Raw genomic sequence first — 14833 nt, forward strand, 5'->3', positions numbered from 1 at the left:
AGTGAAGTAATGCCATGGCTGGTTCCAGTTTGTCAGGCAGTTTAAGTGTCCATGAGGCAGGTTGCTTTTCAGCTGCAGTTTTATGTTCTGCCCTCTCCAGGTGATGCTGAATGTGAGTTTAAGCTTTAGGTGAAACATTTACAAAATGCAGTGTTGAATTTCATCTTTCAGTCTGACATTTCAACAAGCACTCTGATCAAAAATACATGTACCCAGGCAGCCTGTCATTGGTGCGCCCGTGCATGCATACTTAGGTATATAAAGCATAAGAGGCCTCGGTGGCGGTTCTGCAGCTGGCTGGCAGAGACAGGTCTGTTTGCAGGCTGCTTGAAAGATAATTGGCAGCTATGGAGTGAAAAGCGGGCTCAGCAACAGATAAGGGCCTTGTGGAAAGCTCCATAATCATCACGGATTAGCAAATGATAAATCATGGGTTCACACAAGTATGCTGTCACTGCTGGAAGAGCCTGGGAGAGAGGTAGGAGAGAGCGGATGAAGAGAGATATGGAAAGAGTGGGATAGAGAGCGTGTGAGAGGGAGAGAAGAGAGTGAATAGTAGGAAGATGTGGATGTTTTTGCTGTAATTCAAAAGAAAAACACAATAATGCCATCTAGCAGGTCAGCAGGAGAGGCAGGCTGAGAGGGGAAAATGAAAAGAGAGGAGAAATTAAAAGCTCTGCCAACACTCCAGCTAATACAATCTTCCGCCTGTCAGATTACCTTCTTTAATCCAGAAAGGTTTAACGCCTCTTAGAAATCTGAAAGGAGACATGAATTCAGCAGAGATTTTCCTCTGCTAGAGAGGAGGAAGGTGCCGGGAGGAGGGTTAAGTCTCTGAGCAACTCTCCAAAGCACTGGTCTCAACAACTCTGCTGCACATCGTCGAACTGCTATGCATAGGCTCAGCCAATTCAAACCGCCGCAATGTTCGTCTCAAACATCCCCGACTTATACCGCAGTGTTCGTCTGCCGTGGAAAATTGTGCATTTATGCATCTCTAAAAATATCATACATGAGCTCCATGTGTTTTATCCACAGTGGAGTGAACGGTGGCCTGTCTTTCATAAACACAGAAGAACAAAAAGATGAGCTTAACTTTGGCTTAGGCGGGGCTGATTAGGTCAACAGAGCACAAAGCATGGTACAGCGCATTAAGGACAAAGTGTCCCTGCTGGTGCAATGCAACGACACGCTCCCCTACTGGGACAGGGCGCGATGTTCTGTAATGTTTTTCACGCTAAAAAAATTGATAATGTCTTTATGGGCATAAATTGGCAGCGTTGACAAAAAAGAGAGTATAATGGCCTTGTTTAGTCTAGTAGGTGTAGCAAGGTGCTAACAATGACAGCATTATGGGCTCGGATTTTAACTGGAGCTAAGATGGAGGACAGCGTTGTGTAGAAAGGTGCTATGGTTAATCACGCCAGACAGATGGAAAAATGAAGCAATTCAAGGTACAAATTTTGTACTTTGCGTATCTTCCATTGTCTTTTGTGTTTATGCTGCGGCACTGGTAGCTGCTGAAGGATTGGCTGCTGTCTGGCCGTAAGGTGGCACAGGCAGCATCTGGGCAGAATACAGGACGATCAGTATCCAGGTCATTCCCATGCTGGCTCACTCTGCTGGTTCCCGCTGATAACAGAAATGTGAAATCAGAATTGCCGCCTGTGATTTTCACTCCTCTTCTTCCCTGCTCTATGCTATTTCTGAGTCCTGCAGCGTGAGGCTTCCCTTCTTTGTGGGTGGGGTGGGTGCAGGAAACGGAGGGTGTTTTAAGATGATGAGGATCATGGTGATGGCCCGGTTCTCTGCTCCCTGCTGTTCATTACTGCAGTCCAGGGTGCAGCGAGTTCCAGCGGCAGGCAGACGAGGGAAACGCTGATCACCGTGCTTGCCGACGATCCCACCACTGCACTGCGTCGACCCGACAGATTAAGCGTGGATTATGTGCCATAAGTGAGCGTTACATAACCTTTTGTTTGGGTTTCCTTAAGGATACATTTGTTTGTGTTTGGCAAGATATTTTTGTTGTGCTTTAATGACTCAATTACGGCCCTGATATTCAAACTGACTTGAGTTCCCGAATAACGAAATATGATAGCTGGGGCGAGGATTTTGGGTGTGAGCTTTGACAATGCCAGCATTCAAAAGGGGCCGCAAGTCTGACCTGGGGATAAAGTCTGTTGAAGATAAAAAGTGGCAGCAGGCTCCAGAGAAATGTCACGGTTAAATCCAGAAGACAACCACAAAGGGTTCTCTCATCTCGCTTTGTTAGAGATCCTCAAAAACGCTGCGAAAAGAGCCTGGGATACATATTCACCAGCCTCAGCGCTCATGACAGAAATGAGAGAGAAAAGAGTTGACAAAGCTTTGGAGAAGAGAGAGCAGTGTGACATACAGTGCAGTTCTCTCGGCCATGCTGCAGGAGTTGATAAGTCAACTAGAGCCAGACTGACGTGACGTGATCAAGTGCATCTACACTGGGTTCAAAGGTGCACAGCAGAGAGAGGAAAACAGGGCAGACAGAAAGGCACATCAATCAGCTCTGAAAAAAATAAGGATACTAGCTGCAGCAAGGTGGAATTGAGGAGAAAACAGTATGTCACACCGCCAACACAGAGTAGCGGGTTAATGCTGAGAAAGTAGCTGGCAGCAGAGTTAAGGTTGCAAATGAAACCCCTGGAGCCTTGGCAGGATGATCCGTGGCACGTGGAGGCAGGGCATTTCTGCAAAGGCTTGGCGCTCCGCCTGAAGGAGTCCCTACACTGGAGCAGAGCTGGCCAGGACACTGCTGCCTGTACCCAGGTTCAGCCAGCACGGCTTCTCAATGGTCAAAAACAGTTTTACACAACCCAACATCCAAACAATTGTGCTAAAGCTTGTCAAACCATGCTCGACAGAAAAGTTCTGTAAACATTCTATTGCTTTTTCCACAGGTAGGGTTCCTTTAATTTTAGTTTCTATATGCCAGAATCGAAATACTCTGGGTTCTGCTTTTTTGCGCCAATATTTTGTATCTTTAAAGGAGGATAAGGTGGATTCCAGCACATTGAGACCCATACAGTAACCACTACAATGCTATGCAGCAGCCTTTGTCGCAGGTCATCTCCTTTTTCCATGATTCCAGCGAAATAAAGGCAAAAAACATGCCAGAAAAATAATGAAAAAAAAAACGGATAATCTGTATTTTCCCTGTCTTGGATTTAATTCATGGGACACACTGAAACTAAAATGATCATTATCAGCTTGCACAGACTAAAATGTAAGGTAACATAACATATCACCAATTTCTTTATACCACAGTCACACAGAATAGTAGCATGCTTCACTAGAATCACACAAGTTTATAGTTTTCCAATAAACAGCTGGAGCAGTTTGTCAATTCTAAATAGGTAAGCCATCAAATTGCATATTATTTTATGCATTATGTGTGGGGAACATTTCTGCTACTGCTAGGTCATTAGTGGTGTCTTATATTTATCTAACCCTAATTTATTTATTGACTTCCACATTTTATATCAACACTGTTATATCACAGACCATTCCACTTTACAAACGTGTGACAACAAACGTAGCAGTGTGACAGTTAAATATGATACTGCATGCGCCCACTGCTCTGCTAAATCTCATTATAAACTTCTTAATTCGACCAGATATTAAAATGTCCAATCTGACTTAAAGCCTATTTTGTGACTGACACAGCAATTAAGGCATATTTGTTGAATTTGATTGAGTTTGCCCACAAAGAGGATCACACATGGCGCGAGTGATTTTAGTGATTTAATCTCCTCATCCACTTCCATTAGTAGATGTCTCACAGTGCCAGTGGATTGTATAATAATCATTGTCAAGAGGCATGATGGGATGGGAAAGTGTGTGAGCGCATACGCTGGCAGCCTCCCAGCCTGAGTATTTTTGAACAGGCATCTGAGATATGCTGGAAGTGTCAGGTTAACTGTGGGTACAGTTATGTGAGCAAAACATTTCTACTGTGAGAGGAATAGGACAGATATTAAGCAAGTTTTGAACGTCTAGTGGCTGGAATAGATGCCTATCTTGTCAAGCCTGTGAGATTCTGTGAAATCGCCACAATGTGAAACGAAAAGTGAAAGAAATACATTCTCCCATGAAAATGGTTGGGCCATGACAAGAAAACAGAAGGTGGTTTTACACTGTAACAGACCGGTGGAATGTCAGGGTGTGGAGGTTGGGGTTTTTTGGATGGGTGGATACATTCATCTTCCAATCCAGGGACTCCCAGATCACTTCCTAACTCAACATTTTAAGTTCCTGGCTAAGATTTTTCTGATTATACCAGAAGCTTAGCCAAACGAAACTGACGAACCTCAACTCTAACAGAGAGAAACAGTCTATGCAACACTAAGTACTTGTTCCTGGTGCATAAACTAAATTCCCCTGGGAATGTAGTCTGAGAATAGATTCCCACATGGACCACGTCTTCATATTTTAGTCAGCGTTTAGGTCCTTGAACCTTTCAGAAGGCTTAATCTTTTCCAAAGCATACCACTTCACCCTGGTTACATTGATAGCTCTGCATGTGAGGATCTAGTTTTTAGTACTGTATAATCTTATCCCTGACCTCAAATTCACCTTTTCACGCAATAAACAGGTAAAATGCCGTGTCCAATCCATGCAGGCCTAACATAAACTGTCATGTATGATACAAGGATTTTAAGAATTTGAGCTCATCTTGCTGAATTTTTTGCATCTGCGTTGCGTTGGCCTTGTTTCAGGGAGCACGGAGTCCTGGCTGCAGACCAGCCAGCTATGCAGGCAACATGACAGAGAGTACACTGTGTGCTTCTCATTGTCCAACCCCTAGAATGTGCTGACGACGCAGGGTTCACACTGGTTCAGTCACACTGTTGCACTCTTCACTCTGGCCCTGTCAGGCTCTCATGCTCGCCCAGCTATTTTTACACAAGCTATACTTTTGCAAGTTTGTCAGTTATGCAAAGTTTCTGGGGACCATGCCAGCAGTGGTATAATCAAGAACCCCGATACGGAAGTACGGCCACGCCTCAAACGGATGAATAAGTCAGCATGCGTGCGGTCAGTTAACATACATTTCCCATATGTCTCCCTAGTGCAGGGAGAGCGGAAGTCAAGTCAGATTAAAAAACAAGGGGGGTGGTTTGAGAATGAAAAAAGCCTCTGTGTGTCTCGGGCATGAAGCCAAACAGAAGTGCCAAGGAGGGAAGCCATTGAAGCCTGAGCCAGGGTGACTGAAAAAAGTATTACTTTCACCTTTTCTGTGGGAGGAAACACAGAGAGGAATTAGGAAAATGTGGAGAATATATTTTTTGAAAAGAAAAGGAACCAAAAGGGCATCTAGTTAGTGAGAGAAAAAAATGGGAGAAAAAGCACAATATCTGGCCATGGCTTGTACATTGAAGTAGGAGTACCAACATAAAACCAGAAAATAACTTTTACCCATTATACACATATTTATGAAAAAGCCTTTGTCCAGTTGGTTATTTTGAGTCAAGGTGAAAATTATTTTCAAGGCAAATTCCTCTTGGCTTTTGTTTGGCCATAAGTACCCGATGGGAATAAAAATAATTCATGAAAAATGGAATTGAGAAATGTTTAAGTTATTATTATATTGTGGTAATATTGACGTCTCCTCCATGGTCAGTGAACTGTGTCAAAGCAGGAGAAAGTGAATTGTGCCTCTCTCCTCCCAAAGTGATCATTCATTATGCAGAAAGTAGGAGAGTGTGGCTTCTTTCTGAAAGCCTGGGGAGAACACAGAAAATCTGCAGATCGAAATCTCCCTTTTTCCATCTGATTGAACAGAACACGAATCCTGCATAACTGCAACAAATCTCTCTATAATGAGTTGCATCATATATTCACTACCTCCTTAACAGGTTTCAGAACCTCTTGAAATCAAAACCACAACCTACATAAAGTGCCAAAATTCTACGTGAAAAGAGGATGCAGAACAAACAAAATACAGTGTTCCAAATCTCTTCTTCTGTGCTGAGGGAAGCAGGCAAAACAGGAGAGAAAAAGACAGAAAAGCAGAGAAAGACAGAGAGAGCATTAATAAAACATGACTGCATGATTTTCCAACCTCAAAGAGGCGAACACAGGAAGGCGCACTCCCAGAGCAGTAGCTGAGGTTCAGCGCAGGGTGAAGGGAACAGTAATCTCTAACTAGCTCAACACTGCAGTGCACTAGTTTAAGCTGTGGGGCACAGCGGCGTTCTCTGATCACACGAGTGCCAATTCGCCTCCTTCCACGAGCCTGACTGACGTCGTCTTCTGTCCTTTTATTTATGCCATAAATGTCCCTTCCCCCAACACACACACACACACACAGTTTTTGTTCCTTTTGCTGCAGACTGGTGGTGAAAGAAGCACAGGCTCAGAAGAGACAGATGAGAGTTTTGTTGGTTGTTTTGGAGAAGGTGACGATGCTGACAATGATGAGGACGTTCATCATGACTGCACGGCTGTTTGAGGAAACCCAAACCCTCTTTGCATCACCGGCTCTTCTTACTCCTGTTGGCTTTTCATCACCGTCATTTGAACTTCCATGCCGACATGGGTGGTAACATGTTTTGGCATGGAGTAGCTCCACACAGGCCAAGAGAAACACACACACACACACACACACACACACACACACAATTGTGATATTCACAGCACGCAGTTAGGTCAAGCCTGTCTTTTTCGTAACGATTAGCACTACAAAGTTTGCATTTTCAATTGTTGTTCCATTCCATCAGCTGACGGCTGAGGTGGACATATAAAACACTGACATGTCAGCCATCACAGCAGGCTTTAAAAAATATATACATGTGTTTATATTGGAATTGCAGAAATTTTAGGTATGTGTGTTGCAAGGGAACCAACAAGAATGGGACAGTTTCTGTGATTTTCCACTTGTCTGAGTCAAATGGCAACAACAAAGAGAGCCTGAAAACAAGAGAAAATAAACTGCATAGATTGATTTTTGTTAGTCATATGTTGATTTTCTCTGACAAGTCAAATAAACCAACGGCGAGACAAACAGTGCCTGCTGGTGCCCTCGGTGAACATTCAACGCTGTCGGTGAGTTTGAGCTCTAACCAAAACCATCGACCGTTGACTGTACCCTGAGGGACACCGTGGCACAGGATTTTCTGGAAGCCATTCATCGTGAATTTTTCAGTTCTGCGCCCATCCAGAGCAAAATTCAGAACCACATATGCATCAAACCTGTGACCTTCAGTTGGGTGGAATGCCAGGAACACATTTCATCGGGCACCAGATCAGGTGTGATGCAGGAAGCGTCACTCTTAAGGCTGCAATAAACATTCATTGCTGTCGGTGGGTTTACATGAGAATAACTCACTGATCAATGAATGCAGACTGCGGTTCAAACACCTCTGTGAGCAGATGGCCATAGGGTTCGACGACAGAAACTGATGTGTATCCAAAGACTTGATACAACATGTGGTCCAACAGTAAAGTGGAAAATGAAGGTAAACCCAAGTTTTGCATGGACACTGGCCAAGACTGGTAAATACAAGCATACTGTGTGCAGTGTGTATTGATGTACTAATGTCACCGTACTGGATATCTTAACACTGAAGTTCAGATTTTTCAAATAGTTAACACTAGCTGTCCCATCAACATTTACCAGTTTTGCTTGTTTTTGAAGAGTAGGTTCACCTAAATTAGACTAAACATGTGCTCACACTTGTAACTGGTGGTATTAAGACACAAAGTTAGTTTGGGTTTTATTTGTCCAAGTTTTGAGATATTTAGCTCTGAGAGTTCAAATATAATAGAAGTGAAGGCACAACTGAAAATTTTTTTTTATTTAAAATACTCCCAGAAAATCCAAAGTCCATTCTCTCAACAGTTTTTATAGGGACTATTTCCTCAATAGAAAGTAGTTCCAGTGGAACCTATTCACCGTAAGGTCTGTTATCCAGAGTCAAGTAATCTTTCAGTGCTGAGAGCACCACAAACAAGATTCCATTCAGCACCATTGTATTAGGGTGGAGGCAGAAACCTGAGTCTGTGATCTCAAAATCTGAACAAGTAAACCAAAACTATCTGTGTGACTTGTGGTGAGTAATAAAATGTCTATTTTGTGGGTAAATCATAAAATGCACCTCACATTACAACATTTTCAGTTTCAACTCATTCAAGTACTCTATAACAAAATCAACTTGCAGACACTTAAGTGAAGTAATAAATGATAATTAACAGTGAACAACATGTCTGCTTTATCATTGCAAAATTGTAATGCAGCAAACATAGTAAACCTTCCTAGCAAAAATATATATCCTTACTGAGGTCTATACTGGTACTATTTCGTAGTAAAAAATCCCATATAAATACAATGCATCAGCCGTAAATGGTTTTTGTTGTTTGTTTTTAACTAGATTTGATTCTTTATTAATGTATATTGTCTGCTATGTAGCTGAAGGGAGTTACAAAACTCAATTTCACTCTACAACTTGTTGTATTGTGACAATAAACCTACCTACCTAATACTGAGTGGTGTTGTTTGAATTTTTGTTCTGATATAACTTTTGCATTACTTTGAGAAAGGTTAAATGTTTAAACACAAGCAGCTTTACGTGAATTTTGCCTTTTGCCTTTTTATTTATATAAGCAACTGTCTGATTAAAAAAAGCTAAACAAGGTGAATATTAGCAGACTTTTTCCCCCCAGTCTTTTTTCAGACAGTATAATTTCAAAATATAATAATGTTCTGAATTAAATGTTATGCAAGGTACTTTGTAGCAAATGGGATAAAACATTAAAAAACAATCTGAACCTATAAAGCTTATAGAATGCATTTTCTCATTGGACAGATATTGATAAGATGCTGGCATATAAAGAAAGGCCATAGTTTATTGCATTATCTTGTGAAATTCAGCAGAAGTAGAAAATCACAATTAACATAACATTCTAGTTTGAACATCTTGTTTGAACATCTTGTTTGTTTTGGTTATCATTTCATTATTTCATCATTTCACATTTTAGACCAGTGATACAAGTGTTTTATTCAATATAAATAAATTTGTTGACTGTAGCCTCAGTGTAGGCATTTTAGCTGTCCGTCTTATCCGAAGCTCACAGTTAGGGGGTTCAGCATGCTTCCTTAAGCAGGCTTCCCACCATGACCCAGATGTTAAATTGCACGACTTTTCTCTGATTTTCCATTACTAAGTGCCACCACTTCCATGACCTCAAAATTGTATTCTGTAGTTGTTTATTAATGCCCGCTTTTTCACTTCACTTGTGCTGAAAATCTAATATTGCAACAAATGTGCGAAACAAGTGGGAAGAGCCTGTCAGCTATGTTCCATGAAGCAACTGTTCTTTGTATATTCTGATATCCCGTGACCTAAAATTCACTTGTCTACAGAACCTCTTCAAACACCATGAAAATACAGCATTTCCAAGGCCAGGGGGAATCCTGTCAAGTAAAGTTTTAAAGACAAATAGGCTGTTGTAGTGGTTGTACCTGGGACTTTTGTAATCACAGGACAGTCATTCAAATGCACTGTAACTACAATGTAACACAGAGGAGAAACACTACATTTTACCTAAGTTTAAATCAACCCACTCAAATATATATATTTTTTAAAAGTGAAACAGTCTGTGCCCACAGTTCTTGGAAAGTTAATCAGCCTCGTAACCCCATTTCACTATGTAATTGGAGGAGATATAGACACATGGAACTAATCTTGCAGTAATTGCCCTGTAAGGTTATGTTAACATGCTGGGAAATTTCAAACACATTGAGGTTTTCCAGCCAGAGCAGACCAAAAAGGCATGTTTTTTCCTGTATTTACAGTGGGAAAGTGTCAGAGGGGACAATGGGAAGCAGCCTGGGGCCCTTCTTGTCTTTCAACTGTCTTAATAAAGAGTCTAACTAACACTATTTCTCCACACTTACATACACATACAGTCTAACTTGAGTGCTGCTCATATACAGAGAAATCTTAAAAGTGTAAAACACATCTAATGTTTACTAATTACTGTACATGTATATAATCATTACTTTATCGTCTTCGATAAAGTATTGGAAAAGTGCACATTTTTGTACTGTAAGCAAGTGCAAAACAATTGAAGCCAAATGTGAAAACCAAAATATTAAAAGGCATTAACTAAAACAGGCCCTTTTTAAACAATAAATTCTCTTATTAAGCGTACAACTTACACTTTTAATAAATGAATGAAGCTCCTAAAAGTCTGCAGTATATTTACAAAGGCCTGTATGCGGTGGATAGATATGACTTGCTACATATATATTAGGGCCACACAAAAGTCTGCTTGTTTATCCCTGTGGAGTTTGGCTTTGTCATCACACACTATGAAGTTATAGGCACTGACATGGAGAACAGCATGACCCACTTCTCCCTGACCTGGAAACACTCCGCGGGCTGACCCTGAGTCTAACGCCAACGCGAGTTGCATCAAGCGAAGAAAAAAAAAAAAAAAAAAAAAAAAGGGATGGTGAATCAAATCTAGGCTAATCATGAATTATTAAAGGCTAAAATGATAAGAAAGCGCAAGGTCAGAAGTAGCTCCCAAATGCACTCACGCCATGTTCGGAGTGCAAAAGGCAGAGGCACCCATGGGAGAAGCAAAGAAAAATCAAGTGAAAGAAAAAGGTGGCCTTTCATTCTTTATCCGCTTATCTATACATTCACTTCAGTCCAACACTGCCCTTAAGCTAACAGTGAAATCCACATTAAAAGGTAAAAAAAAACACCTCAAAAGGAACAAAGAGAGGGATCTGAAGCGGCATCAAGTGTTTGACTGCTCTGCTGTGTAGCACGTATGAAAATGAAAACCTGGTGATCTTGAACGACTTTTGGACACAGGCATATGAAGTTAGCCCAGTTATGTGAGGACAAAGGAAAGGCATGCGCTGGGTTCCAGCCAAGTAATTCCATATGGGTGTTGAGTTCATTGGGTCCAGGTGGCACGTGGGATCATACATCACATGAGGTTAGGCATGGCTCTACTGCCCCCTTATGGCCTGGAAAGTGCAGTGCAGCAGGAAGGCTGGCTATATCATGCTTCTTTAAATTAGATCCATCATCCATATTGATTATCCAGTTGGACACGGAACACAGAAATCCTAGGGTATATATATATATATCACATTTATTATTTCACCTTTATGTTCATGCCTACTGTGTACATTTACCAAGAAATGATGGGTAAGGTTTACTGCAGGAACTGAAAACTGCATATTGATCCGTCACTAAAAGCACTCAGGGGCAAAAGTTGAGCAGAGAAAGTCCTGTCACCAGCTGGTAATGATTAACCATGAACAGAGGTAGTCACCAAAGAATCTTGATAACCCCATTCAGCAACCATTGGTCAACTGTGTTGCTGGATTTGGGGAGGGGTTCGGGGACAACAGAGCCAGGTCAGAGCAGAGGTAAAGCAGGTCACAAAACAGATTTTAATCCAAAGGATATGAGCTATTTGCCTCAAGACACTTTCTATAGTTGAACATCTAAGCAAAAAGCACAAAGACAAGCCTGAGCAGTGATTAATATCCAGTAGAAATAAAAAAAAAAAAAAAAAATGATCCAAATAGATGTGAGTGAATAAGTGTGCAGATACATTTTTTATGGACTCCTGCATTTTACCACCACCCCAAAGAGCTACACCTGTATCCAAAACACTGCACTCTCATTGGTTTATAGGGTTTATGAAGATGGTGATGGATGCTCTAAAGTGAGAAATATTCAGATGAAGGGTCGAGAAAAACATCGAAACTTTCTCATGTGAGATATCCGAGTTGATGTTGGGACTTCATCTACAGGGCTAAACAGCTGTTGCTAACTCAGCTATTTGGCCCCTGACCTGGGTTTTTTGGTCACTGAATGGGGGTCTCTGAATTCCCACCCCTGTCAGAGCATTTACAAGCCTGAGGAGCCCTGCCTCAGCCCCCCTTGACCTCAGCATCACCCTTGCCCAGTGCATGCACCGAGGCATCCTGGGAGGAGAATAAGGCCAGCAGGGAGAGAGAGTGGCCGCGGCCACGAGCCCACCTAGTCAAGTTTACAACCCAATCAGGCTCAGCCTCATAAATCCACGCCTTCTCCTGTAGCACGCAACAATGCCAGCCATTCACTGTGTGCGTAGGTTTAATAGTTCCTCTCCGGCTTCCTTCCACTTCTTAGCGACCGGCTCCCTCCCTCCTTTCTCCTCTCGCAGGTTTAAAGAGGGACTGCTGAGAAAGCCCAGGCCAGAGGAGAGCTGCACACATTCAGGTCAGCACAGAGTCACGGCGAGGTCAGCAGTTTCTGAACTGTGTCCGACCTCTGACCCCCCCATGATGCCACCTGGCGCTGTGATGGCAGCCAGGGGAGTGCCAAGTGAACTTCGCCTGAACCTGGACCTTAACATTGGACCAATGCCTCACCCCTAGCCCTTTGCTCCCAGTTTCTTCTGGTCCAAGAGTCATGCATTTATGACATTTTTACATCTCACTTTTTAGGTTCGTATCGCAGTCATGATGCAGAGCCAGTTCTGATGATGGCATGAGTTGCAGCCTTTCATTCAGAGGTTGTTGTTCTCTGACCACTCAACTAACACACATCTACACAGACTTAGAGGTTATCCAATGGAACAAAATAGAAAACAGAGATGTTTATTCTATCATCTTATAATAAATATGTAGCTACTTGAAGACATTCAGTTTTACTATCTTGTTTTTATTTCACACTGAAGAGCCAGATGATCATACTTCCAGAAGAAGCTGCTTCATTATTATTGAGTTTATACTCCCCTCTTGTGGATTTGACAGGTAATAATAACCCATTCAATAACATTACAGCTACTTTACCACAAGATGGAGCAACTATCAAATTGTCTTTTTAATACAAGAAAGTAAAACTGATAAACTGTAGGATGGACAGAGAAAGTGTGTTTTTGTAAGTTCTGTTTTTCTAAAAAGCTGTTATGTCATGAAAAGTCAGTTAGTGTCACATGATAATTCCATGACTGAAGAAAGATGTGGGAAAAATAAAGAAGTGAAGTCAGTTCAAATGTACTGTGCTAGAATATATCCAGACTAGGCTCTATCCTTAGTTCACACCTGAGAATAAATGCATGTTTTTTTACTCACCCATACTGTCATTCTGTTCAGACTCCACTGGATGGTCACTGTAAAAGCCTGGGGAAAAACAAACACAGAGGTGGGTTAGCTGTTGGATGTTTTTTCACAGAGAGACGCACACACTGACTGAGATTGAGAAGTTTAATATCATTATAAAAGTATGCTTTATTAGACAGTTTTGCTCATTTCCTCAAAACTGTAGACACAATACATATTGTAGAGGGTTAGGAGGAAATGAAAGTCATCAAGACAGTTTTCACACAGCAATACAGAGTCATCAAGCTGTTCTAAGTATTTACTGTAGTGAAACTGTGTACGTGGATTTAATGAACGAAAGAAAGGGACACATGCAGAGCTTGCAGTGGAATGAAAATGTCAGTAGTCTAAACCAGCACAGCCTGCACAAGCTGCATTTGTGGGCAGGACTTGTGCACAAGAATTATATGTTAAACCTCACATAAAGTGGCGGTACTGATTAATAAGTAACAGTTCACAGTTGGACAGAAATCTAATGGGGCAGAGACCAGTACTGCTTGTTTACTGACTTAATTGAAGCACTAAATCAGCCTGCTTTTGTAGGAAAAGTAGAAAAAAACCTCCTGGTCGATTAATACGTCCCGGTTTAAATTATAGTATGACGTTTACATAGCCTAATACACACCTACAGAAGTAAGACAAACTCTGCTGAAGGCTCCACAACTGCTTAAATTCTGTCCTGTGTAACTTAAAATGTCACAAATTACAGCAACAGCCAGAGGGTACTTAATGAAAAGGCATAGTACTGTTCTATTCACGATTGTGTATATTATTTATTATTCACAATAGTACACAGCACAGGTTTAATCTCAATACAGCTAAAAAGATTTATTTCCCACCTTGATGTGCACTTGGGTAGAGCTCTCACTGAGGGCAACACATCTCATCTGCCTGCAGGAGACAAATGATCATCCTGCCAGGCTGACAGTGGGCGAGCAGCAACACACGGATCACAATATTCTAAGTTCATACAGTTTATGAATATGTATATTGAGAGGTATGATTCTCTTTGCCTCTGACTTCTACTGAAGGTGTCAGCAAAAACAATGTCCTGATTTGGGAATACAACTCAGAAGGTTTGTGTATGCTCCTCCTTTTCTTTCAGTTGTTGAGTTTCATGAACTCCAGCGGCAGCACACATCTACGGGGGTTCTTTGGACTGGCTGACCGTTTGTAGCCAATTTTTCACTCTCTGACTGTTCAATCCCAAGAAGAGTGTATGGGCTACATCCCTCTGTCCTCTAACCCTCATTATGTTTGTCAACAGACAATACCTCAAGAAGGAGTGGGTAAACGTTTTTATAAAGAATCAAAAAACTAAAAAAAGATAGAGACAATGTAATATGCAAAATAAAAATAAAATATAGGAAAAAGGATGCAAAATACAAAAAATCCAAATAGCATCCTTGGAGAAGTGTCTTTCATGTCTGGATTATAAACCAGCAAAGTGAAACTATCCCAGGGCCAAAGCTGAAGCTCCCAGGTTCACTCTGTAGAGATTATTTTATGGCATTTTAATTAATCAATTAATTGTTTGGTATTAAACACCACTGGGGTACAATATAACTGAAATAATAAGGTGGCTCATGCATATTTACCTCATCTTCAGGGCCTATTTTATCAAGGGGCCCTGGTCAAATTCTATTTTTGACACAAAAAACAAAAAGGTGACAGGGG

General features: G+C 41.4%; 1 protein-coding gene across 2 annotated transcripts in view; it reads right to left on the minus strand.

The window, feature by feature from the left end:
- LOC119892010 (nuclear receptor subfamily 6 group A member 1-A) overlaps window positions 1-14833 on the minus strand; it is a 96255-nt gene that overhangs the window by 61756 nt on the left and 19666 nt on the right. For both annotated transcript variants that reach the window (XM_038704064.1, XM_038704066.1), the window contains exon 2: window positions 13130-13177. In XM_038704064.1, coding sequence (XP_038559992.1) covers window positions 13130-13177 — 48 coding nt within the window. The remainder of the gene's footprint in view (window positions 1-13129; window positions 13178-14833) is intronic.

The sequence above is a fragment of the Micropterus salmoides genome, unplaced genomic scaffold (genome assembly GCF_014851395.1).
Source record: "Micropterus salmoides isolate LMB-PRFRI ecotype aquatic unplaced genomic scaffold, ASM1485139v1 Ms_hic_scaffold_7, whole genome shotgun sequence".
In the NCBI taxonomy this organism is placed as follows: Eukaryota; Metazoa; Chordata; class Actinopteri; order Centrarchiformes; family Centrarchidae; genus Micropterus; species Micropterus salmoides.